At 43.5% G+C, this 24,004-nt stretch overlaps 2 protein-coding genes across 4 annotated transcripts in view; both read left to right on the top strand.

Moving 5' to 3' along the window:
- STOX1 (storkhead box 1) overlaps nt 1-24,004 on the top strand; it is a 62,189-nt gene that overhangs the window by 17,892 nt on the left and 20,293 nt on the right. The gene's annotated exons all lie outside the window — the stretch shown is intronic.
- On the top strand, nt 2,372-22,947 carry LOC135227956 (endogenous Bornavirus-like nucleoprotein 1). The gene is made up of 4 exons (XM_064269888.1): nt 2,372-2,540; nt 4,100-4,155; nt 20,385-20,799; nt 20,863-22,947. Exons 1-4 carry the CDS (start codon nt 2,372-2,374, stop codon nt 21,033-21,035), a joined length of 813 nt encoding a protein of 270 aa, XP_064125958.1. The 3' UTR covers nt 21,036-22,947.

Genomic DNA, 24,004 nt, shown 5'->3' on the forward strand with positions numbered 1-24,004 from the left:
CTGGAGCTAGACTGCCAGGCACCAAATTCTATAATGGTCACTAACTGTGAGACAGTGGGCAATTTGCTTAACTTCTCTGTGCCTCTGCTTCACCATTTGTAAAATGGAGATAACAGTACTACCAATCTTACAGGGTTGTTGTGAGGATTAAATGAAGTGATATAAAGCATTTTGAAGTGTGCCAAGCACACAGTGAACTATAAATTATTCATTATGATTTTGGACTTCTAGAGCGGTGCTCCTGATGATTGTGATTCAGTGTCAGGCACAGCACTCAAGTCTGACATTGCAGACTGCCCTGGAGACCTCATTCTGTCACTCTGGGGCATGTCCTCTTGGTCATCTTGACTTCACATGGTGGTAAAAGACCCTGAGAGGACCTTTCTTCTTCTGTATTTACACTTCACTAGTGTGGTCTGGGCTCTGTTTTTTCAGATTCAGCCAGGCATTATTGGCTTAGTAAATCCACGAGACCTGGATTCTGGTCCTAACTTTTCCCTTAGTAGTCAGTCAGTTACTGTCTCGGGCCTTTAGCTTTAGTTTGTGGAGTGGGCATGTCCCGTGCTGTAATATACTATTCTCATTACACTGAATCACTGAGTGGTTCTCTTAGGCTAGTCATTGCCAACCTCTTGCCATTGTTTAATTTATAAATCACTATTTCCTAAAAATATGAAATGGCCCACATTTTTATATAGAGTACATAAAAATTACATTTTGAAAAATTGATAATTGTGTGATTTCCACCCATTCACCATTTAAAAGAGGTACCTTCTACCCCTCTGGGAGACATGGAAGGACTCTTCAACAAGGAGGATGTCTTAGGCTGTGTTATTAGAGAAGCAAAACTAGTAAATGTGTATAAATGTGTGTATAAAAAAAAATGTATAGAGAGATTTATATTAAGAAAATGACTTATGCAGTTGTAGAGGCAGGAACATGGGTCAGGCTGAAGGCTTCTCCTAATCTACATAGCTGCAGGGGCTGGTGGACCCAAGATCAGCAAGTCAGCAGAGTTCTGGCTCACAGGCTACAAAGACCAACTAGTCCCAAGATCAGCAGGCAAGAGCGCAGGTAAGCTGCTAGCTCAAGCTCCAAGCACCAGAGATGAGACAAATAGGAGCCACGTGCAGGATCCAGTTTAAACAAAAGCCCGCAAGCCTTGCCAGAAAGTCCACTTATATTGGATGCAGGCCCCACCCTCAAGGAAACTCCCTTTCAACTGATTGGCTACTCATAGCCGATCCCATCATGGACGTAATCACACTATATCAGATTTCATCATGGAGATGATCACATCATTTTATGACTGCCGAACTACATGTAACTGCCAAACCACTGAGAATCATGGCCTAGCCACAGTGACACACAGCCTTAATGATTGCAGCCTACCCCTTGTCAGCTTGGCACCTGTACACATCTTAAACCATACGTAATCTCTGAATAAAGACAATCATAAATTCGTGCTTGTGCCTGATGTGATACAACTAACACACATACAACTGAAAATGCACTAGCCCTGTTTACATCTTATATTTTATAAGTGAAGAAAACCAAAAATATCTGATGCACACATATAATGCAGAAACACTCATAACAATTACAGTCCTCATTTTTGCAACTGGTTTTGTGGTCATAACTGGTATTTAGAACTGCTTTCTTCCACCACCCATTCCGTATTCCCTGTTCCCTCAGCTGATCGTGGTTCTTTGCCTAGTGGTGTGACCCAAACCTTCATTCCTGAAGGGTCTGGGCCGTTAGTAGTCATGTCAAAATTGGGTTGCTGTAGTTTTTCATTGACTTTAATTACAGGGCGTGGTAGTACTAAGAGATGCCCTAAGGGATCTCCTGCATTCCAGACATACTCATTCTTTACCTCTATTATTTAATATCAATCTGATTTCCTCTTGGTAATCAGAATCGATCACACCAGCCAATATGGTAACCCCCTTCTTTGCTTGTTGATCCAGAGGAATAGGAACTCAGAAGTGGCCAGGTGGCATTTTTAACTTCCAGTTCATTGGAATCAGGGCTGTGTCTCCACGTGGGAGCATTCCTCCTTTTGGAACTAAGACCTCTAGACCAGCAGAGCAATAGGGTCGCAGGGATGGGAAACAAAAATTTTGTGAATAGATCACTAGGGGTAATAGTGAGTGGTGGCACTCCCATTTCCACCCTTTGATTCCTGAACCCATGAATCCTGGCTATGGGGGAAAGAGCACCGTATATTGGATGCTGGTTTAGAGCATATGCAGCCTCCTGGGGAACACCGTCCAACACTGCAAGGTATTGCCACCTAGCTGTATAATTGTCTCTTTAGAAGGCTATTCCATCATTCTGTGAAGCCAGCTGCTTCAGGATGAGGGGGAACATGGTAGAACCAGTGAATTCCATGGGCCTGGGCCCATTGCCACCCTTCACTTGCTGTGAAATGAGTCCCTTGATCCGAGGTGATGCTGTGTGGAATACCATGATGGTGGATAAGGCATTCTGCAAGTCTGCAGATGTTTGTTTTGGCAAAAACATTGCATCCAGGGAAGGTAAATCTATGTTCAGAGTAAGTGCTTATTCCAATAAGAACAAAATTCTGCCCTTTCCATGATGGAAGCGGTCCAATATAGTTAACCTTACACCAGGTTGCTGGCTCATGTCCTTGAGGAATGGTGCCATATTGGGGACTCAGTTTTGGCTTCTGCTGCTTGCAGATTGGGCGCTTAGCAGTGGCTGTAGCAAAGTCAGTCTTGGTAAGTCGAAGTCCATGTTGCTGAGCCCATGCATAAGCTCCATCCGTGCCACCATGGCCACTTTGTTCATGAGCCCATTGAGCAATGAAGGGAGTAGCTAGGGAAAGAAGACGAACGGTTCCGTACAACGTGTCATCCTACCCACTTGATTGTTAAAATCACCCTCTGCTGAGGTCACCCTTTGGTGAGCATTTACATGAGACGCAAATACCTTCACTTCTTTGCCCATTCAGCAAGGTCTATCCACATACCTCTTCCCCATACCTCCTTGTCTCCAATTTTCCAACCATGTTCCTTCCAAGTCCCTGACCATCTATCCAAACCATTGGCCACAGCCCATGAATCAATATACAATTGCAAATCTGGCCATTTCTCCTTTCGGGCAAGGTGAACAGACAGGTGCACTGCTCGCAGTTCTGCCCATTGGGAGGATTTCCCTTCACCACTGTCCCAGAAAAGAGGTCCCAGAAAGGGGCTATAGTGCTGCCACTGTCCACTTTCAAGTAGTGCATGCATATCACACAGAACCACCTGTAAACCAGGTACGAGTTTTCTCTTCCTCAGTCAACTAATCATGAAGAACTCCCCATGAGATCATAGATGCAGACTGGGAGATGCAAGGTAATATGACAGGAGTAGAGACCAAGGGCATTTGGGCCACTTATGCAACTTACTTCTGCCTTCAGATCATATATACCACTTCCATTTAATGATGGAGTGCTGCTGTGCACATCCAACTTTATGGCTCTGTGGGTCAGACAATAGCCACTTCATGATGGCCAGCTCAGGCCATGTGGTGACTTGGCGGATCATGGTTAAGCATATTTTTTTTTTTAAGGCCCAGTAACCTGACAAAAGCTGTTTCTCAAAAGGAGAGTAGTTATCTGCAGAGGATGGCAGGGCTTTGCTCCAAAATCCTAAGGGTCTGTGCTGTGATTCACCGATTGGGGCCTGCCAGTGACTCCAAACAGCATCTCTATCTGCCACGGACACTTCATGTACCATTGGATCAGCTGGATCATACAGCCCAAGTGGCAGAGCCACATGCATGGTGGGCTCAACCTGTTGCAGAGCCTTCTTTTGGTCTGGGCCCCACTCAAAGCTAGCAGCTTATCAAGTCACTTGATAGATACGCCTCAGTAGCACACCCAAATGAGGGATATGTTGTCTCCAAAATCCAAAGAGGCCCACTAGGCATTGTGCCTCCTTTTTAGTTGTGGGAGAGGCCAGATGCAGTAACTTATCCTTCACTTTAGAAGGAATATCTCAACGTGCTCCACACCATTGAACCCCTAGAAATTTCACTGAGGTGGAAGGCGCCTGAATTTTTATCAAATTAATTTCCCACCCTCTAGCAAGCAAGTGGAGCCCTGGTGGTGTGGTGGTAAAGAGCGTGGCTGATAACCAAAAGGTAAGCAGTTCAGATCCAGCAGCTGCTCCTTGGAAGCCCTATGGGGCAGTTCTACTCTGCCCTATAGGGTCTCTATGAGTCGGAATCGACTCTACGGCAATGGATTTGATTTTTGGTTTGGTAGCATGCAAATGTTCTAGTAGTAAGTCCAGAGTCGTTGACACTTCTTTCTTACTAGGCCCAGCCAGCATAGTGTGATCAATGTAATGGACCCATGTGACATCTTGTGGAAGGGAAAGGTGATCAAGGTCCCTGCAGACTAAATTATGATATAAGGCTGGACAGTTGAAATACCTCTGAGGTAGGACACTGAAGGTTTGTTGGTGGCCTTGCCAGCTGAAGGCAAACTGCTTCTGGTGGTGCTTTGAAATAGGTATGGAGAAAAAGGCATTAGCCAGATCAATAGCTGCATACCAGGTACCAGGAGATGTATTAATTTGCTCAAGATGAAAGTATATCCGGAACAGTAGCTGCATTTGGAGTCACCACCTGGTTAAGTTTTCGATAATCCACTGTCATTCTCCAAGATCCATCTGTTTTTTCCACAGGCCTAGGAGGTGAGTTGAATGGGAATGTAGTGGGAATCACCACCCCTACATCCTTCAAGTCCTTGATGGTGGCAGTAATCTCTACAGTCCCTCCAGGAATGCAGTATTGTTTTTGGTTTACTATTTCTCTAGGTAGAGGCAGTTCTAATGGCTTCCACTTGGCTTTTCCTACCATAAAAGCCATTACTCCACTTGTCAGGAATCCAGAGTAGGGGTTCTGCCAGTTGCTGAGTATATCTATTCCAATTATGCATTCTGGAACTGGGGAAATCACTACAAGATGTGCTGAACCTACTGTGAGATGGCCATGAGCTAAGACTCCACTAATAACCTGACCTCCATGTGCCCCCACTCTGACTGGTGGGCCACAGTGATGTTTTCTGTCTCCTGGAATTCGTGTCAGTTCAGAGCCAGTATCCAGTAATCCTCCAAAAGTCTGATTATTTCCTTTTCCCCAATGAACAGTCACTCTCATAAAAGGCCGTAGATCCTTTTGGGGAAGGCTGGGAGAAAGATTAACAGTATAAGTTTTGGGGAATGTATTTGAGTCCTTGCTCAAGGGGGCCTGGCAACCCTTCATTCAAGGAGTTCTGGGTCTTTAAACTCACTCAAGTCTGGAAATTGATTGAGGGGCTGTGACTGTCTATACTGGTGATTTGAGTTAGACTGCTGTTCACTTGACCTAGAATTTGCTACCAGACAGTAGGGGTGCTGATCTAGCAAATACCTAAAATATGGAAGTGGTTTTGCAATTGGGTAATGGGTAGAGGCTGGAAGAATTTTGATGTGCTTGATAATAAGAACTAAGATTGCCTCGAAGAGACTATTGATAGAATTAGGGACATTAAGGGTGATTGTAATGAGGGCTCAGAAAGAAATGAGGAATGGTACAGACAAAGTATCTATTGTCATAAATGGAATATTGCTAGAATTGTGGATGTTAAATGTGGCTCTGGTGAGGTTTTAAAAAGAATTGATGAGCAAGTTATTGGACACTGGAGGAAAAAGGAGATCCTTGCTCTAACGTGGCAAAGAACTTGTCTGAATTGTGTTAGAATGTTTTATGGAAAGTAGAAACTTGGATATTTGGCTGAGGAGATTTCTAAGCAAAACCTAAAAAGCGCATTGTGGTTTTGCCTTGCCACTTAAAGTAAAATGTGGGAGGAAAGAGATAGAAGATTTAGAAAATTCTATTGTAAAAGCTAAGAGAATGTGCCCTGGAACTGACACCAAAGGTATAGTAGCTATGCAATCTTTTGTTAAGGGTATTAGGCCTGTGACCGATGGATCTAATCAATCACAGCAGAAATACTGTCAGTGTAGTCAGGCGGGAAATGGGCCAACAGAGGTATTTGGTTGTGAGTATCTTTTGTCCTCAAAAAAAAGGAAGGGACCATCCTGGGAGCATTTCAGAGACCAGCAGAACTCTTGGAAGGAACAGGGAGGGGAGGGTGTATGTGGCTGCTTCCTTGGTTTCAAAGGGTAGAGCCACCACCCCCTCTGTTTCAAAGAGTGAGGTTACTGCCTAGGTTTCAGACTGGAGTCACTGCCACCTTGGTTCCAGAGGGTGGGACTGACACCCGTGGCTGAGGGACCTCCATCCAAAATCTGGAGAATGTGGCCAAAGCCCAGAGTCTGGAGGACAGGGCCATTGCCCGGATGTGCTTGGAAAACAGAATTATTTTCCAGTCTTGAGAGCTAATGAGATTTGCGCTGCTGGGTTTTGAACTGGTTTGGTACCTGTGACCCCTTCTTCCCCTCCAGCTTCTCCCTTTTGGGATGGAACTGTCTACGCTGTGTCTGTTCCACCATTTGTACTTTGAAAGCAGATAGCTTGTATGCTAGGTTTCACAGGCCTACAGATTGAAATGAATTTTACACACCCAGAGTCTCACCCATACTTGACTTAGATGATTCAGAAGATGAGAATTTGGATTTAGAGTTGATGCTGTAATGAGATAAGAGTTTTTGGATGATGTCATAGGGTAAATATGTTCTGCACATGGGAAGGACACAACTTTTGGGGGACCAAGTGGTGAAACATTGTGGATTAAATTTTGCCCCACCCCTAAAAAATATGTGTTGAAATCCTAACCCCTGCACCTGTTGATATGATCCTGTTTGGAAGTAGGGTTTTTCTTTTGTTATGTTAATGAGATCGTATCAGAGTAGGGTAGATCCTAAACCTAATCACTTCTGAGTTATAAAAAGAGCAAATTAGACACAGAGACACACACAGGAGGAAGTCAGACACCAAAGAACAGCATAAATTGACAGCAGTCACCAGAAACTAGAAGAGAGGTCCACAGAAAGAATCCACAGGGCCAAAACCAAAATTTGGACTTTTAGCCTCCATAACAGTCCTGCACCATCCTCACAGTCGTCGTTATGCTTGAGCCCGTTATTGCAGCCACTGTGTCAATCCATCTGGTTGAGGATCTTTCTCTTTTTCACTGACCCTCTACTTTACCAAGCATGATGTCCTTCTTTAGGGACCGGTCCCTCCTGATAACATACCCAAAGTATGTGAGAAATCTCGACATCCTCATTTCCAAGGAGCGTTCTGGCTGTACTTCTTCCAAGACAGATTTGTTCATTCTTCTGCCAGTCCTTGGTATATTCAATATTTTTTACCAACACCATAATTGAAATGCAGCAGTTCGTCAGTCTTCCTTATTCATTGTCCAGCTATCGCGTGCATGTGAGGCAATTGAAAATACCCTGGCTTGGGTCAGGCACACCTTAGTCTCCGAGGTGACGTCTTTGCTTTTGTGAACACGTTAAACAGGTCTTTTGCAGCAGGTTTGCCCAATGTAATGCTTCCTTTGATTTCTTGACTGTTGCTTCCATGGGCGTTGATTGTGGATCCAAGTAAAATGAAATCCTTGACAACTTCAATGTTTTCTCCGTTTACCATGATATTGCTTATTGGTCCAGTTGTGAGGATTTTTGTTTTCTTTATGTTGAGGTGTAACCCATAATGAAGGCTATAGTCTTTGATCTTTATTAGTAAGTGCTTCAAGTCCTCTTCACTTTCAGCAAGCAAGGTTGTGTCATATCACAGGTTGTTAATGAGTCTTCCTCCACTCCTGATGTCTCGATCTTCTTCAGATAGTCTAGCTTCTCAGATTATTTGCTCAATGTCATATCACAGGTTAATGAGTCTTCCTCCACTTCTGATGTCTCGATCTTCAGATAGTCTAGCTTCTCAGATTATTTGCTCAGCATACAGACTGAATAAGTATGGTGAAAGGATACAACCCTGATGCATGCCTTGCCTGATTTTAAACCATGCAGTATCCCCTTGTTCTGAACGACTGCCCCTTGGTCTATGTACAGGTTCCGTATGAGCACAATAAAGTGTTCTGAAATTCCTGTTCTTCTCAATGTTATCCATAATTTGTTATGATCCACGCAGTTGAATTCCCTTGCATAGTCAATAAAACGCATGTAAACATCTTTCGGGTATCCTCTGCTTTCAGCCAAGATCCATCTAACATCAGCAGTGATACCCCTTATTCCATGTTCTCTTCCAAATCCAGCTTGAATTTCTGACATTCCCTGTTGATGTACTGCTGCAACCATTTTTGAGTTATCTTCAGCAAAATTTTACTTGTGTGTGATATTAACGATGTGTGATAATTTCAACATTCCGTTGGATCACCTTTCTTTGGAATGGGCACAAATATAGATCTCTTCCAGTCAGTTGGCCAAATACCTGTCTTCCAAATTTCTTGGCATAGAACAGTGAGCACTTCCAGCATTGCATGCATTGGTATTCTGTCAGTTCCTGTATCCTTGTTTTTTGCCGGTGCCTTCAGTGCAGCTTGGGCTTCTTCCTTCGATACCATTGGTTCTTGATCATATGCTACCTCCTGAAATGGTTGAATGTTGACCAAATCTGTTTGGTACAGTGACTCTGTGTATTCCTTCCATCTTCTTTTGATGGTTCTTGCATCATTCAGTATTTTGCCCATAGAATCCTTCAGTGTTGCAACTTGAGGCTTGGGTTTTTTCTTCAGTTCTTTCAACTTGAGAAATGCTGAACCTTTCTGCCCTTTTGGTTTTGTAACTCCAGGTCTTTGCACATTTCATTAGAATACTTTGTCTTCTTGAGCTGCCCTTTGAAATCCTTTGTTCACCTCTTTTACTTCATCATTTCTTCCATTCACTTTAGCTACTCTACATTCAAGAGCAAGTTTCAGAGTCTACTCTGACATCCATTTTGGTCTTTTCTTTCTTTCCTGTCTTTTTAATGACCTCTTGCTTTCTTCATGTATGATGTCCTTGATGTCATTACACAACTCGTCTGGTCTTCGGTCATTAGCGTTCAAAGCATCAAATCTATTCTTGCGATCGTCTCTAAACTCAGGTGGGATATACTTAAGGTTGTAGTTTGGCTCTCCGGGACTTGTTCTAGTTTTCTTCAGCTTCAACTTGAACTTGTAGATGAGCAGTTGGCCCCTGGCCTTGTTCTAACTGATGATATTGAGCTTCTCTATCATCTCTTTCCACAGATATAGTCAATTTGATTCCTGTGCATTCCATCCGGTGACGTCCACATGTATAGTCAGTCACCTTTTATGGTGTTGAAAAAAGGTGTTTGCAATGAATAAGTTGTTAGTCTTGCAAAATCCTATCGTGCCATCTCTGGAGTCATTTCTGTCATCAAAGCTGTATTTTTTAACTACTAATCCTTCTTTGTTTCCAACTTTTGCTTTACAATAACCAGTAATTATCAGTGCATCTCGATTGCATGTTTGATCAATTTCAGACTGCGGAAGTTGGTAAAAAACTTCAGTTTCTTCATCTTTGGAATTAGTGATTGGTGGGTAAATTTGAATAACAGTCGTATTAACTGGCCTTCCTTGTAGGCATATGGATATTGTCCTATCACTGACAGCGTTGAACTTCAGGATAGACCTTGAAAAGTTCGTTTTGATGAATGCAATGCCATTGCTGTTCATTTTGTCGTTCCCGGCATAGTAGACCATATGATTGATTTAAAATGGCTAGAACCAGTCCATTTCAGCTCACTAATGTGTAGGATATTGATCTTTATGCGTTCTATACACTTTTGAATACTTCAGTTTTCTTAGATTCATACTTTGTACATTCCATGTTCTGATTATTAATGGATGTTTGCAGCTGTTTTTTCTCATTTTGAGTCAAGAAATGCAAATGAAAGTCCTGAAAGCTTTACTCCATCCACATCATTAAGGTTGACTTTGATATGAGGAGGCAGCTCTTCCCCAGTTGTATCTTGAGTACCTTCCAACTTGAGGGGCTCATCTTCCGGCACTATATCAGACAATTCAGAAGTTTTTCACTGGCCAATTTTTTTAGAAGTAGATCGCCAGGTCCTTCTTCATTGTCTGGGTTAGTCTGGAAGCTCTGCTGAAACCTGTCCAACATGGATGACCCTGCTGATATTTAAAAAGCCACCACAGTATGAAAAACTGACAGATGAGTGGTGGATCCATTTATTAGATGCCTAAATAGGAGGAGGTAGGGTGGGATAGAAAAACAGTAAGCTAGGAAATAAGTGTATTTGAAAGACAGATTGTAAGATAGAGGAGAGATGGCCATGTGACGATGCCTCTGTAAGCCAAAGAACGGCCAGAGCTATACCAAAAGTTGGAAGAGATGAGGAAGGATCTTCCCCTAGAGTGGACAGAGCAAGCGTGGCCCTACCGATGCCCTGAATTCAGACTCCTAGCCTCCAGAACTGTGAGACCTTAAATTTGTTCTTATAAGACCCCCCCAGCCCCAATAAAAAGATATATTAGAGCTCTATTTCTGGGCCGAAACCCGAGAGAGAGTCTGTGTGTTTGTTTTGAGTGGGACTGGAGAGCCATTTTGTGTGGAAGGTAGAGGGAGAGAAGATCAGATGGCCTCTACAGAGGGACTTTGAAGTTTCTGCCTGGACACACTCACAGCACGACGGGCAAAAACCCACACTCTTCCTACTAGAATGTAATCTGAGGGAACATTCTGGATGCACTAGGTCAAATGTGCAATCATGGTTGGCTTAGTGTGAGGAGTGATCAGATGACCCTCACATACAAAGAGGAGAACCACTGATCCATAAGCAAGACCTCCAGTTTCTTTTGAGATTTCTTAGGGGTTGTGAACTTCACATTCAATTTTTTTTCCCCTCCACATTCAATTTCTAAGGCAATTACCTTGTGAGAATATGTGAAAGTCCTGCTAAGGTACAGTCACATCTGCCTAGGTGTAATATGAACCCTTACTTCTGTGCTAAAGAAAAGGAAATTCAGTCTTAAAATTGAAAACTTTGTCTTTAAACTTTCTACCAGCCTTGAAATGCATCTCAGTAAAACTACGTTTATGTGAATTCTATCCCTGGAGTGGCTTTTATCTTTTAGAAGTTGATATTTCAGGAGGCCAAGAGAGTCTGTAATCAACTTGTGAGCAGCTGGAGCGTGGCAGACTGTCTGGGAGAAGTGAAAGAGACCATTGATGCAGAAACTCAACGATGCTTTCCACATTGGGGCAAGAGTGGTGCAGAGGCTGGGAGAGGGGGTGGTTGGCCGGGTGGAGCGGCCCTGCTGAGGGGGTGCGGGAAGCACCTGCAGGCTTGGCAGAGGCTCTCTGGATTCTGGAGCAGATCCTGGGCATTATTCTGGGTCACCCCACCCTATCTGTAGGAGAGAAGTGGGCATGGTTGCCATTTTTGTGATGCCTCTGGTAAAGCATACATGTATGTGTAGCGTCCGGGGTAAAAGGCTGTTATATGTCTATCTCATGATGCCAAATAGAGGCTCTTTCGCTTCCGATCACCTCAGAGCCCAGTCCCCGTTGGAGCAGGAGGCCTCCACCATCACACAGATCCAGCCACAGAGACCTGGCTTCTGTCTAGCTGGTCCAGGCTCTTTCAGGACTGAAGACAAATTTCTTCTGCAAATGGCAGGGATTGTCAACCCTGAAGTATAAGTGAATTAGTCATTATTTGCCTCTTTAAGTCCCGAGTTAATCCTACATTGATGTTAACTGTGATTTTGATTTATTGGCTCCATTTCACAAGAGTCCTTTGAGGAGGTATTGAAAGACCTCCTGTTCTCGGGGCTGTAACAGTAGATACCCATTTTGAGAGGGAGCTGTTCAGCTAACACCTGTGACAGTTCTTATCGTCCCTTCTGTGATTTCTACATGCAGTAAGGAAATCCTTCCCCACTCAGAGGAGAGTGCCTGTTGTAACCTGTCTAGTACAGATTTCCCCAGGCAGTTAAAAATTAGCAGTAGTAACTAAAGCCCCTCCACCTCATTCTTCGCATGGCATGCTCCAGACTTGACACGAGTCAGGCAGCTGGAGCCCTGGCACGTGTTCCGTAAATATCCATCAGTGTGGCACTCTACCTTTGCAGCAGTCAAGGTGCTGAAAAAAAGACATCCTGGTGGATGGCAAATCCAGAATCCTTAAACAAGACCTTTGCAAGACAAGCATTTTGCCCTCAACAGAAAGTATGAGGAAGCAACAAATATTGATTACCAAGTCCTAGTCCTACTAACTATAGTCCTCATACTAGTTTGTAATTGCCTCCAACCACTGCTCTTCCACTAGAATTGGATCCCCTTGAGGGCACGGACTGTGTCCTGTTCACTCTTATATCCCCGATAATTGGCATAGAGTAGATATTCAATAAATATTTGCTGGATAATGAATGGTTGTGTGACGGGTGTATTATAGTATCAGTGTACTATGACTGCTTAGTGCTAAACCATAGTAGGTAGGCAGTTATTAAATATTTCTTAAATAGTACATGTGAGGAAGGGGAATATATTTTTAGCTGATGGGATCAGAGAAAGCAGTTCATAGAAGAGTCAGTCAGCACTGGAGCATTTTTAAATGACAGGTAGGATTTTGAAACACTGAGATGTGGGGAAGAGTGTTTTAGGTGGAGGAAATGGACAAGGTTGCGGAGGTGGAAAAGTATAGACTAGAGAGAGGCCAGTTTGAATGGAGGGAAGTCTTATCTGAAGGTAATAAAAGATATTACTTGGAAAAAAGGGGCTTGTTGTCAACTATGATTGGGAAACATTGAGTTAAATAAACCAGGTTGTTTACATAACCTTACACAAGCTCTCAGAGCCTTTAAAAATGCCACTGTGGAATAGCCCTCCTGTGCTCCAAACACAACTATCCAAATGGTAGGGAGTCCGAGGGCTTTGTCTTCGATTCTACATGGATTCCTGGCCCTTCCAAGCAAAATTCAAGAAATCATTGCTCCATCTGTGAGTGAGAGGCACTTGCCTTCACTTCTTGTACTATACTCCCCTGAAACAAGAGGAAGATACTGTGCTTACGGTGTGTGCAGCAGTTCCGTGCAGTGTATGCCCTGCTGTCAGGGCATTGTTCACTGAAGTTTCCATGCATCTCCAGGATTCCAAAGGGCAGCCCATACCGTGGTTGCCATGACTCTGTGGAACAGCGCAATGCTGCATCCCAGAAGTTCCTGACAGCCTGTAACGTAGGCTTGGTTTGTACCATGCTGCGCTGAGCATGCTCATTGAGCTGTTCAGAGATTCTTATGACAGCAGTTGTATTTGTCTATCTGAAAATTGATTCAAGGAATGTTATGGATTGAATTGTGTCCCCCCAAAAATGTGTATCAACTTGGCTAGAGCATGATTTCCAGTATTACATGGGTGTCCACCATTTTGTGATCTGATGTTTTTCTGTATGCTGTAAATCCTGTGTCTGTGATGTTAATGAGGCAGGATTAGAGGCAGTTATGTTAATGAGGCAGGACTCAATCTACAGGATTAGGTTGTATTTTGAGTCAGTCTCTTTTGAGATATAAAAGAGAGAATCAAGCAGACAGAAGAGGGACCTCCTGCCACCAACAATAAAGAACCAGGAGGGGAGTGCATCTGTTGAACCCGGAGTCCCTGTGGTGAGAAACTCCTAGACTAGGGGAAGATTGACAAGGACCTTCCCCCAAGAGAGAGAGAAAGCCTTCTTCTAGAGCAGGCACCCTGAATTTGGACTTTTAGCCTCCTAGACTGTGAAACAATAAACTTCTTTTTGGTAAAGCCATTCATTTGTGGTATTTCTGTTATAGCAGCACTAGATGACTAAGACAGCACTCAAGGCAGCTATCGACTTGGCTGCGGTGTACGTACCATACCCAACTGCTGATATATCTGTTTGCATGCTGTTATGGATTGAATCATGTCTCCCTAAAATATCTATCAACTTGGCTAGGCCATGATTCCCAATATTGTATTTTGAGAGACAGAAGAGAGAAACGAGCAAAGAGACATGGGGACCTCACACCACCAAGAAATAAGAGCCAGGAAAATACCATGTCCTTTGGACCTGGGGTTCCTGCACTGAGAATCTCCTCGACTGGAGAAGATTGATGACAGGGACTTTCCTCCAGTACCAACAGAGAGAGAGGGCCTTCCCCTAGACCTGGCACTAATTTGGACTTAGAGACACCTAGACTGTGAGAGAATAAATTTTTCTTTGTTAAAGCCACCCACCTGTGGTATTCCTGTTATAGGAGCACTAGACACATGACCTTTATTGCTGCTCAGCCATGGTTTCATGGAGCCTTTGGCATCCTTAGCACTGATTTCACTGGTCCTGCTGGAAAAATGATGGTGCAGGTGTATAGGGTTGTGCAAGAGTCTCAGTTGACCACAATAAATGTGATTGATAGCCTTCCTGTGAGAATCTGACTCAAGCCTTATTCTCGTACCTGGAGTGATTGACAAGATACCAAGATTCTGAGAAGCATATGAGCATCTGCAAGAGAAGACAGGAGAGTGGTCCCCTAATGCTGAGGTAGTAAGATGTCCTGAGGCATTCCTAAAGTTCCATCAGCTGCTGTCTATCATGCAGTGGAAACAACACTGATCATGAAGAATTACAGAACTGACAAGCCAATCCTGGGATGACTCTCTGAATCTGCACTGAGAAATGTGTACACGTGGATGCTTCCGCATGGGAGCGGTGGCTATTTTACTGCAGAGCAAAAGGATATACTGGCCTAGGTGGGCATTACAACTAACAACATTGACCAGGTCTCTCTTCGTTTACCAAGAGGAAAGACAACCTGAGAGAATCATTAATAAATGAAGATTAGATTCGTTAAAAAAAAAAAAAAAAAAAAAATCACTGTAGACTAGGGAGAGGCCGGTTTGAATATAGGGAATTTTTCCCAAAGATTTGGTCTAGGGACCCTTTTCCTTGCAGAGCATTTCATGGGATGAATGTTTCACAGAGCATATTTTGGGAAATGCTGATCTAGTTCAGCCCCACATTTATTGGCAGGGGAACCAAGACCCAGAGACGAGAGGTGGCTTACTCAGGGCCATATAGCGGAACCTGGATTAGAACCCCAATCAGATCTCTTGACCCCCCCCGCCCCAGTATAGTGCTCATTTGTAATGTGAGGACTGTGTGTACATAAAGGACAGTCCTTTTATTACAGAGAATTTTTACTTAGACTCCAAACAACAAAAAAAACCTTGGGGCTGGATTTTATATTCATCTTCATGACTTTGAGCAGACATGAGAGGTGCCAATCACTGTCGTTGCCTATGTGGCCTCCAGAATCCTGAGAAGGAGAGGTTCATCTCAAATCTGTGCCAGGTTTGCCTGGAGGGCAAAGGAGATGTTCTCCTCCACAGCCATTTTTACGGACATTTAGGGAGGGGGCGGTGTACAACCTGTGCCTTTCTCTTCAGCGCTTCCTTGCTCCAACCCTAACACCTGGTGTGTAGGCAGAATGACCCCCAAAGATGTCCACGTCCTAATTCCTAGAACCTGTGACTATGTTAACACTGCAGATGTAATTAGGTCATGGACCTTAAATAAGGAAGATTGGTGTGGATTATCTGGGTTGGGCCCAGTCTAATCACACGAGCTCTAAAAAGCAGAGAACTTTCTCTGGTTGGAGTCAGAAGAGACATAGTGGGAGAGCAAGTCAGAGAGAATTAAGTGTGAGACAGACAACGCTAGCTTTGAAGATGCAGGGACAGCATGACAATGTATGCAGGTGGCCTTAAGTTACTGAGAGAGGCTTCCATCTGACAGCCAAAAAGGGACCTGAGGCCTACACTCAAAAAGAAACTGAACTCTGCCAAAAACCTGAATGAGCATGGAAGCAGATTCCCTTCAGAGCCTCTAGAGAAGAGCCCAGGTTAGCTGTCACTTTGATTTCAGCTCTGTGAGACCTGGAGCAAAGGAACCTAATGAGGCCACCCACACTTCTGACCTATGGGAACTCAGAGATAATTTGTGTTGTTTTAAGCCACCAAGTTTGTGGTAACTGGTTATAGGAAACTAAAACACCTGGTGATGTCAAATTAACATAAGTAAAGCCCCAGAGGGAAAAGTGGGGAGGTTATGAAAGGGCCCTAGAGGACCTGGAGGGCATTAGAGCTGAGAGTGAATCAGTTTTAGGGGTTAAAAAAAACAGCTGTTTAGAGTCATTCCCATCCTTACCTCCCAGTATTTCCCTGCATCTCTACCCAAAGTGAGGGTGGTAGTCTTGGAGGAAGAGTGGTAGAGCCTCAGAGGGCTACCCTGAGATAGGGCCACCTCTTGTGTCTTCTCTACCCTATCCACATGCAGCTTTCCAACAACCAAATTGTGCATGGGGTTTCTGTCACACTTGGCCCAGGGCCTCTGTGACTCAACTGATAGTCGATATTGGTGAGTATGTCACTTGAAAAGAAAGGGGCTGCTAATTTACTAATTCTGACAGGTTGCAGTGTGATTATTAAAGAAGATGCCACTAAAGATTCCTGCTGTTGAACGGCCCAGCTTTCTAAGGGAAGCCTTTAGCTTTTTGATAGGGCATTTCCCAGAAGGGATCCATTTATCTAGGAGTCCAAAATAAGCCTTACTATGGGAGCCTGGAAACCCTTGTGGCATAGTGGTTAAGTGCTATGGCTGCTAACCAAAAGTTCGGCAGTTCGAATCTACCAGGAGCTCCTTCAGAACTCTCTGGGGGCAGTTCTACTCTGTCCTATAGGGTAGCTATGAGTTGGAATTGACTCAGTGGCAGTGGGTTTATTGGGGCCCTGGTGGTGCAGTGGCTAAGAGCTCAGGCTGCTAACCAAAAGGTCAGCTGTTTGAATCCACCAACCCCTCCTTGGAAACCCCATGGGGCAGTTTTGTTCTGTCCTATGCGGTTGCTACCAGTCAGAATCAGCTGGATGGCAACAAGTAGGTTTGTTTTTTTTGTTTGGTGCTTTAGAAACAACTTCAGCTTCTGTAGTGGATAACCCGGTAGACTAGCCTTCGATCTACAGCCAACTTCTGAGTCTTGGTTCTCTTTTGTTTCTAAATGTGGAGGAGTGTTTGCATTCTTTTACTAAAATAAAAGGGATGCATGGAGAGGGGCTCAGTTTTGCTGGCCTGAAACCTTTCTTTTTGTTTCCATTTTGTTTGATTTTCTGGACCTATTTGAAGTCATAACACAATAGGTCCAATCATTTCAAGCCACGGAAAGTTTTGCACAGCATCTTATCTCTCTGATGAGGAGATGTTGTTGCAAAATACTTTCACTTTGAAAAGTTGAGGTTTAATTTTAATGTTAAATTGGCAGTAATTCTGTACTGGATAAAAGTGCAGTTTAAAAACGGGGAAGCTTCTTGGATTACATAGAACAAAACATCCTTTTTTACTACACTTTCGTGTATCTGCAGGCTATTTTATTCATGCCCTATTGTCATCTCTAACGCACATGGAAGATACCTTTCCCACAGTGTGATTCATTACAGGCATCCAAAAAGATGGTCTCAGATTTCACGTGTCCAAGTAATTAGCTGGGTTTGAGCGGCTTGGTTAAACCATCTGAAGGTCAATGATGCATGAATTTCTGGCGGACTGCCTATCGCAGAGTCCATAAACCCACTTGTATAGGGACTGAACAGTTTTATAGCAGAGCAAGTTTTATGTTTTAAATATGAACTAAGTAACCTTTTTTTTTTTTTAATGTTAGGGTTAGCCTTGCCTAATTTAATCCTATGGCAAATTCCTGTTTCAGTACGACACAAAACTCTTCCGATGTGAATGCTTCCCACAGAAATCATTCCTCTGTTTTGTATATTTGGCAGCACGGTCCCTTAAGGACCTTAACATAGATTTCAAATGCCCAGAATGAAAATGTCAGAATTTAAATTGAGCAGGCCCTCTTGGAACTCGTTTGGGCACCTTAAAACATAAATGTAAATATAAGCATGGTTAAAAAATTTCTTTCTCTTTTTGCGTAGTAAGTTTTTTTACCTTAAAGGTCATTTTTATGTAAAACTTTAAATTCGTCCCTGAGATTTTACTATCAGATATGAATTTTACTAATTCGGATACAAAAATAAACATTGAATTTTGCCATGCTTTTTTTTGAAGAATTTTCTCAGTGGACAGAGCAAGCATAGGATTGGGCTAGGCAGATTGTAACTTGATTTGGGTTCTGCCTTTTCTTCACTTGGTTACCTGAGGGTACAAGTTGTTTTTGTGTGTGTGTGTGTGTGTGTGTGTGTGTATCTGGCTGTGTTTCCTCTAAAATGGCCATGATATCAAACCTCACCTTAAACTAATTGATAATCACCTTCAAGACGGGTAGTGGCTATGCCTTTTGAACCCTGGTACTGCTTCCCTGTGCCAGACCTTCACTTGGAGTGCAGGGACTGGTCACTGTTACACGTCTCTTGCCTTGTGCTCCCCCCACCAGCCCTGGGGAAAATGACCTCACTGGACAGGCCAGTATGCTGACGCCAACTCTCCCACTTATGAGAAAGTGCAAAGTTTAGGTTTGTTTTCATTTTACTAATGCTTCCAATTGATAACCTGTAGCTGGCAGATTTTAGGAGTCCATTGTCCATGGTTGAGGATATCTCCAGGATCACAGGCCTTGGGAGGGTTTGCTTGCGGAAGGCAATTGTGCTATGTCCATATTGGCCATGGTGTACTTCTTGAACTTACACTGGGGCATGGGTATCCACATCTCCTGAATCATCCAAGAAATGGCTATTTCAGCCTCATTTCTTTCCTAATACGACACTGCCAGAGAAAAGTATTCTGCTGGAGGCCTTCCACCTGAGGCATATGGGGGGGATCTTTGTCCTCACAAAGAAACCACCTCCTTTTCCTCAGAATTTTGATGAGGTTTTGAATTGCACAAGATTATTGTTACGCTATTGTCACAAACCCCAGGAGCAAGCTACACTTTCCCAGGGGTCTGCTCCTATTGGCCAGGGGCTTTCTAGGCCACTGTCATTAGGCACCAGGAGGCAGGGATTAATTACGTGGGGTTAGATGCGTTTATAGCCATCCCACAGGAGGCTGAGTCTAGTCACAGTTTTAGGATTGCAAGCTACAGGGCACCTGCCCAGGGTTTTACTGGATGTCATTAGTTTTTGATAGTTGAGAGCTCAAAATTTTTGTTGCCTGTTTGGGCATCCACAGGCTGTATTTCATTTGTCTTATACTGTTCCCCTTACTTCCCCCCCCAATGTGGGTGGACTTTTAAAAAAATGTTTTAAACCTAATCGTAATTTGCGTTTGTTATAACCTGGACGTTTAAAAAAGCTTTGGTGGCATTAAATTAAACGTAGCAGACAAAAATGGCATCTCTACCGTTGTACTTTGTCAGTATGTTTTATGAAACCAGCCTTCCAGCCTAAGCACTTCATCCACTTCCGCAGCACCCAAGAACACTAGACCGTGTAAACAGAGGGAACATTGTTGTGAACTGTTTACTCTCTGGCCACAGCCTCTCAGCCTTTTCTGATCCCTGCTCCAGCTTAAGGGTCAAAGGGGCGCAGCAGGCCTGAACCTCAGGGCGCTCCTCAATCATAGTTGAGAATGAAGCCAAAGGGCTGGCCTTCTCTGACTGTGTAATCTGTAAGTGGAACCTTCTACACAGGAAGTTTTTGGTAGAAAACTCAGTAAGAGCTGTTGCGTTCCCAAAACCAAAGAAGTGCAAAATGTTTTGTAACCGACTGGCTGCAGCTTGAAAATAACTCCTGAATCCCTCACGAATGGTCCCATGTCAGGGTTTACCCTGCTTTCCTACACAAAGAAAACTCTTGATGATTTATGCACCTGAAGGACACGTATCTTAGCAACAGCTCTGAAGAAAATGTACTGAGAAGCTTTCTCTAGGCTTTGTCTACAGAGAGCTTAAAGCAGAGGTTAAATACAATTTCACATGTTTTCTAAAATGCAGTTCATATACTGTTGTATTCATTTTAAGGGTAAAAAAAAGGCACTTAGTCTTCCTACCAAAAAAAAAAAAAACCAAACCCATCCTAACTGGGTAGTAAATTCGTTTAGTCTTTTAAAATACACATTCCCACACAATGGTAGGAATTGTAGTTTTCGTAGAGTATCTCTGGATTTGGCAAACAGTGTTAGGACTCTTTTAAAAAGTTCCTTGGGATTTAAAATATATAAGAAAAGAGTTGTTTCTCACACATTTCTGCTTGTTCATTTAAAGTAGCCCTTTCTGAAAAATCTAAAAAAAATTTTATTTTGAAATAATTTTAGAGTCACAGGAAATTGCACAGAAATGGATAGGACTGCCCCATGCACCCCTTCCTCAGCTCCCTGAAAAACCTATTTTGAGGAACATTTCCCAAGGAACACCAAGCCATCAGACCAGCAATGGAAGACCACAACAGATTATATAGCCTTTTAAGGGGAGAATTGCAGTATTAACAGGGAATTCAGACGAAAAGAGTCCTGGCATTAGGAAACTTGAGGGATTTAGTCCATTGTCTCCAGTTGAGGATTTCTCCAGGATCAGAGGCCTTGGGAGGGTTTGCTTGCCCCTCTGGAGTAGGTTCCACAATGTAACTCCAGGACTTATATTCTTAGGTTATTTCATGGAGGGCCTACATGAAGCATTAGCAGGTGCAGGAGTTAAGATCAGGTCTGCTTACATATCTACAAGTGAAAGTCAGGGACAAACTATAAAGGCGACAGCCTCATTTTACCCCAAGGCTTGGGATTCATCTAAACCACCACCCCTAGTCGCTTTCGAAGAAGCGTCAGTTTACAAACTCAGGTGTGATGTGTTACTTGGAGTTGTTGGATCTTCGGCCAAGATCCACAGCAATGCCGAACAAGTCAGGAGGAAGTTGAACGCCTTTATGGTTATAGATTGGAAAAGATGAGTACAAGGTACAGCCAATCTACTCATAGGTTACCCGGCTGGGCCAATTATAGATTGGATCAATCGACAGTCCTGGGTTGAATCACTTGTCTTCAAGTTGCTAAGTACTAATTTTGCATCCCCTGAAAAAAAAGTGATGGAGCAAGTGCACATGTGGACAGCTATGCACCCATGACAGCATATGATATGGTTCATGGATCTCTAGACTAGTGCGTGGATGGGATGATTGCTGTCAGACCTGTTAACTTACGAAATCCCTGCATTTATGGAGACTTCAAAAAATGTTAAGGCTTGGCTCGGTAACCTCTTAGAGTATGGTGAAGCAGTTTGACACTCTGCTGTTGCCCAGTTTGCACCATGGAAATTCCCGAGTCTATCAGCAGCAGCCAGTTATTAGACAAAGAAACACACTGTACCCTCTGGTGCCTTTGCTGCTCCAGAATGAACCCCTAGAGCCACTGTAACGATTCCTGTGCTTGCCGGTGCATCAGGCAGCCTCATTGTTAGGTCTGGAGGGCTCAGTGGCCCTGTGAGTGCTGACATAGCAAACATACTTACAATGCTCCATATTATAGGCTTTGAAAACTGAACCAACCTCCCAAAAAAATCTATTTTGATTATTAGTTTTCTTATGAAAAGAGGAAGCAAGCTTAAGGATTGACTAGAGAGAATGGGCTGTTTCAGTTCTAGTCCAAAGGCATGGTGGAGACCTGAGCAAGTACTGTGTTCCTCACGGTACTTGGGGCCTTTGCTCAGAAGGGCAACCAACAGCAGATGAAACGAGCAGGGACACGAGGGGCAATGAACACAAATGGACTTTCTAGTCCCTCCTCTCTTCCTTTCAGTGCCCGCCCCCCCAATCTCTTCCCATTAAGTTCAAAGGGACGAGTTTTAGGGAAGGGGTGAGGTGAGGCTTCAATGGGTATTATGCGGTTGAGCAAAGGCCTTTTTAGGTTTTGCCATCTACTTCTCCAATGCTCTAGCCCTTGTCTTTCTTTTTAAATTAAGGGCCTCTAGCTCACATGAGGAAACCCTGATGGTGTAGCAGTTAAGAGCTACAGCTGCTAACCAAAAGGTCGGCAGTTCAGATCCACCAGGCGCTCCTTGGAAACCCTATGGGGCAGTTCTGCTCTGTCCTGTAGGGTCACTATGAGGCGGAATTGACTCCACGGCAACGGGTTTTTTTTTAGTTCACATGGAGTGGGGATCAGGTAATCAGATAGGTCACAAGAAAAAAGTAACAGTGGGGAGGTGGGGAAGAGATATAAAAGTTTAAAGCCACTTATTATAAATTAAGCATATAAAACTATATAAAAGAATCATAAAAGTACTTAAAATTATACTTTTGTTTGGTTGAGGAGGGAGATTAAAGAAAGTAAATCTTAGATGGGGAGGAAAAAATGAAAGCCAGGATGGGATGAGGATAGGGGAAGTGGCCTGTTACACTGACTTAGCTCAGAGGTTGAATTTTAAGAAGGATTTTGAGTTTCAGGAAAATTAATGTTAGGCTCGGACAATGAGTTTCTGCCCTTCAAAATGCTAATTAATTGATTAGCCTTCCATCCTAGCGTCTGAGTGCCATAGCCATCCCAGCATCCCCGGGATAACCACAACCACACATGAGAGGGGATCCTTCCCTAGACTGCAGAAACAGACAATTCTGCCTTGTGATGTGGCCCTCAAAGGCCAAAGATGCCTCATCCTACCAAAAGGAGAAGCTAAGTCAACAAGGAACAGACCAGTGCAATGCCTAACTGCAAACTGCTTATCAAAGTCCTTAGAGAAGTCCTTTATCTTCTTGCAGATACAATAGGAAATACTATTGGCCACTTACCTCCTTTGGCTTGTTACAGCTCTTCGTACCTCTCCAGCCCCCACCACTATCCTTCCCCACAACAACCAGTAGCCCATCCACTGTCGCTTGGAGAGTTAATTTCAGGGCATAGCCAAGTTTTCTCAATTGTTTAGCTCCCTTCTGACGATTTGACTCCCCTTCCATCCTCAGGGCCATGTTGATTTGTTGAATGGTCAACTGCTTGAATATTGCTATCATTAATATCCTAGCCTGTATCACTCAGAGTGGTACTCACACCTGCAGCAAGGACATCATTTGGGAGTTTGCTAGACATGCAGCGTCATGGGCTCTGTTCCAGATCTTCTGAGTCAGAACCTGCACATTAGCAAGATCCCCTGGTGATTCTCATATGCACATTAAAGTTTTAGAAGCACTGCTGGCCTCCCTGGCCCTTATTTTTTTCCATTCCAGTTTGACACCCATCTGCCAGAAATCACTTCGATCACCTTGAGACTCAGAGCTCCTCCATAATCATCTTATTCATTTTTTGTTTTCTACTTCGCTCCTTCAAGAATAGCTCCTCTAACCCCTTTCCACCTTTCACACCCTCATTCTCATTTTGGTCTCCTCTCCATTCCCATCCTCTCTAACTTTACAGAGAATCAGATGACCTTCCAGCGCTAATATATATATATATGTGTGTGTCTGTTTTCTTTCTCTGGCTCAGTATATTCCTGGTCTTCAGGCCCTCTGTTTTTCTCTCAGATCTCAGATGAAGTAATATCTTCCTTACTTCCAAACTAGCTCTTTTCTTTTTTTAGTTGTGATTTAGGTGAAAGTTTACAGAGCAAATTAGTTTTTTGGTAAACAGTCAATACTCAAATTGTTTTGTGGCATTGGTTGCCATCCACGCGATGTGTCAACACTCACAGTTTTCCTGTCCCTTCCCTGCCTTTTCATCTTTGCTTTTGAGTTGGTGTGCCCATTCGTCTCGTATACATGATTGATCTATGAAGCACTTTCCTCATGTGTGTTATTCTTGGCCATATAGAACTGTCTGGAGCCCTGGTGGCGCAGTGGTTAAGCATTCGGCTGCTAACCAAAAAGTCAGCAGTTCAGATCCACCAGCTGCTCCTTAGAAACCCTATGGGCCAGTTCGGCTCTGTCCTGTAGGGTCACTGTGAGTTGGAATCAACTTGACGGCAATGGGTTTGGGTTAAATGGGTTTTATAGACCTGTCTAACCCTTGGCTACAGAATGAACCTCAGGAGTGACTTCAGTACTGGGTTAAAAGGCTGTCTGGGGGGCATTCTCTCAAGGTTTCTCCAGTCTCTGTCAGACCAGCAAAC

The sequence above is a fragment of the Loxodonta africana genome, chromosome 16 (assembly GCF_030014295.1).
Source record: "Loxodonta africana isolate mLoxAfr1 chromosome 16, mLoxAfr1.hap2, whole genome shotgun sequence".
Classification (NCBI taxonomy): Eukaryota; Metazoa; Chordata; class Mammalia; order Proboscidea; family Elephantidae; genus Loxodonta; species Loxodonta africana.

Coding starts and splice junctions, on each gene's coding strand:
- LOC135227956 (XM_064269888.1), top strand. CDS start 2,372: ATGGTAGAACCAGTGAATTCCATGGGCCTGGGCCCATTGCCACCCTTC. Junction 2,541..4,099: donor AAACATTGCATCCAGGGAAG/GTAAATCTATGT, acceptor CCCACCCTCTAG/CAAGCAAGTGGAGCCCTGGT. Junction 20,800..20,862: donor ATCTTCGGCCAAGATCCACA/GCAATGCCGAAC, acceptor GGAAAAGATGAG/TACAAGGTACAGCCAATCTA.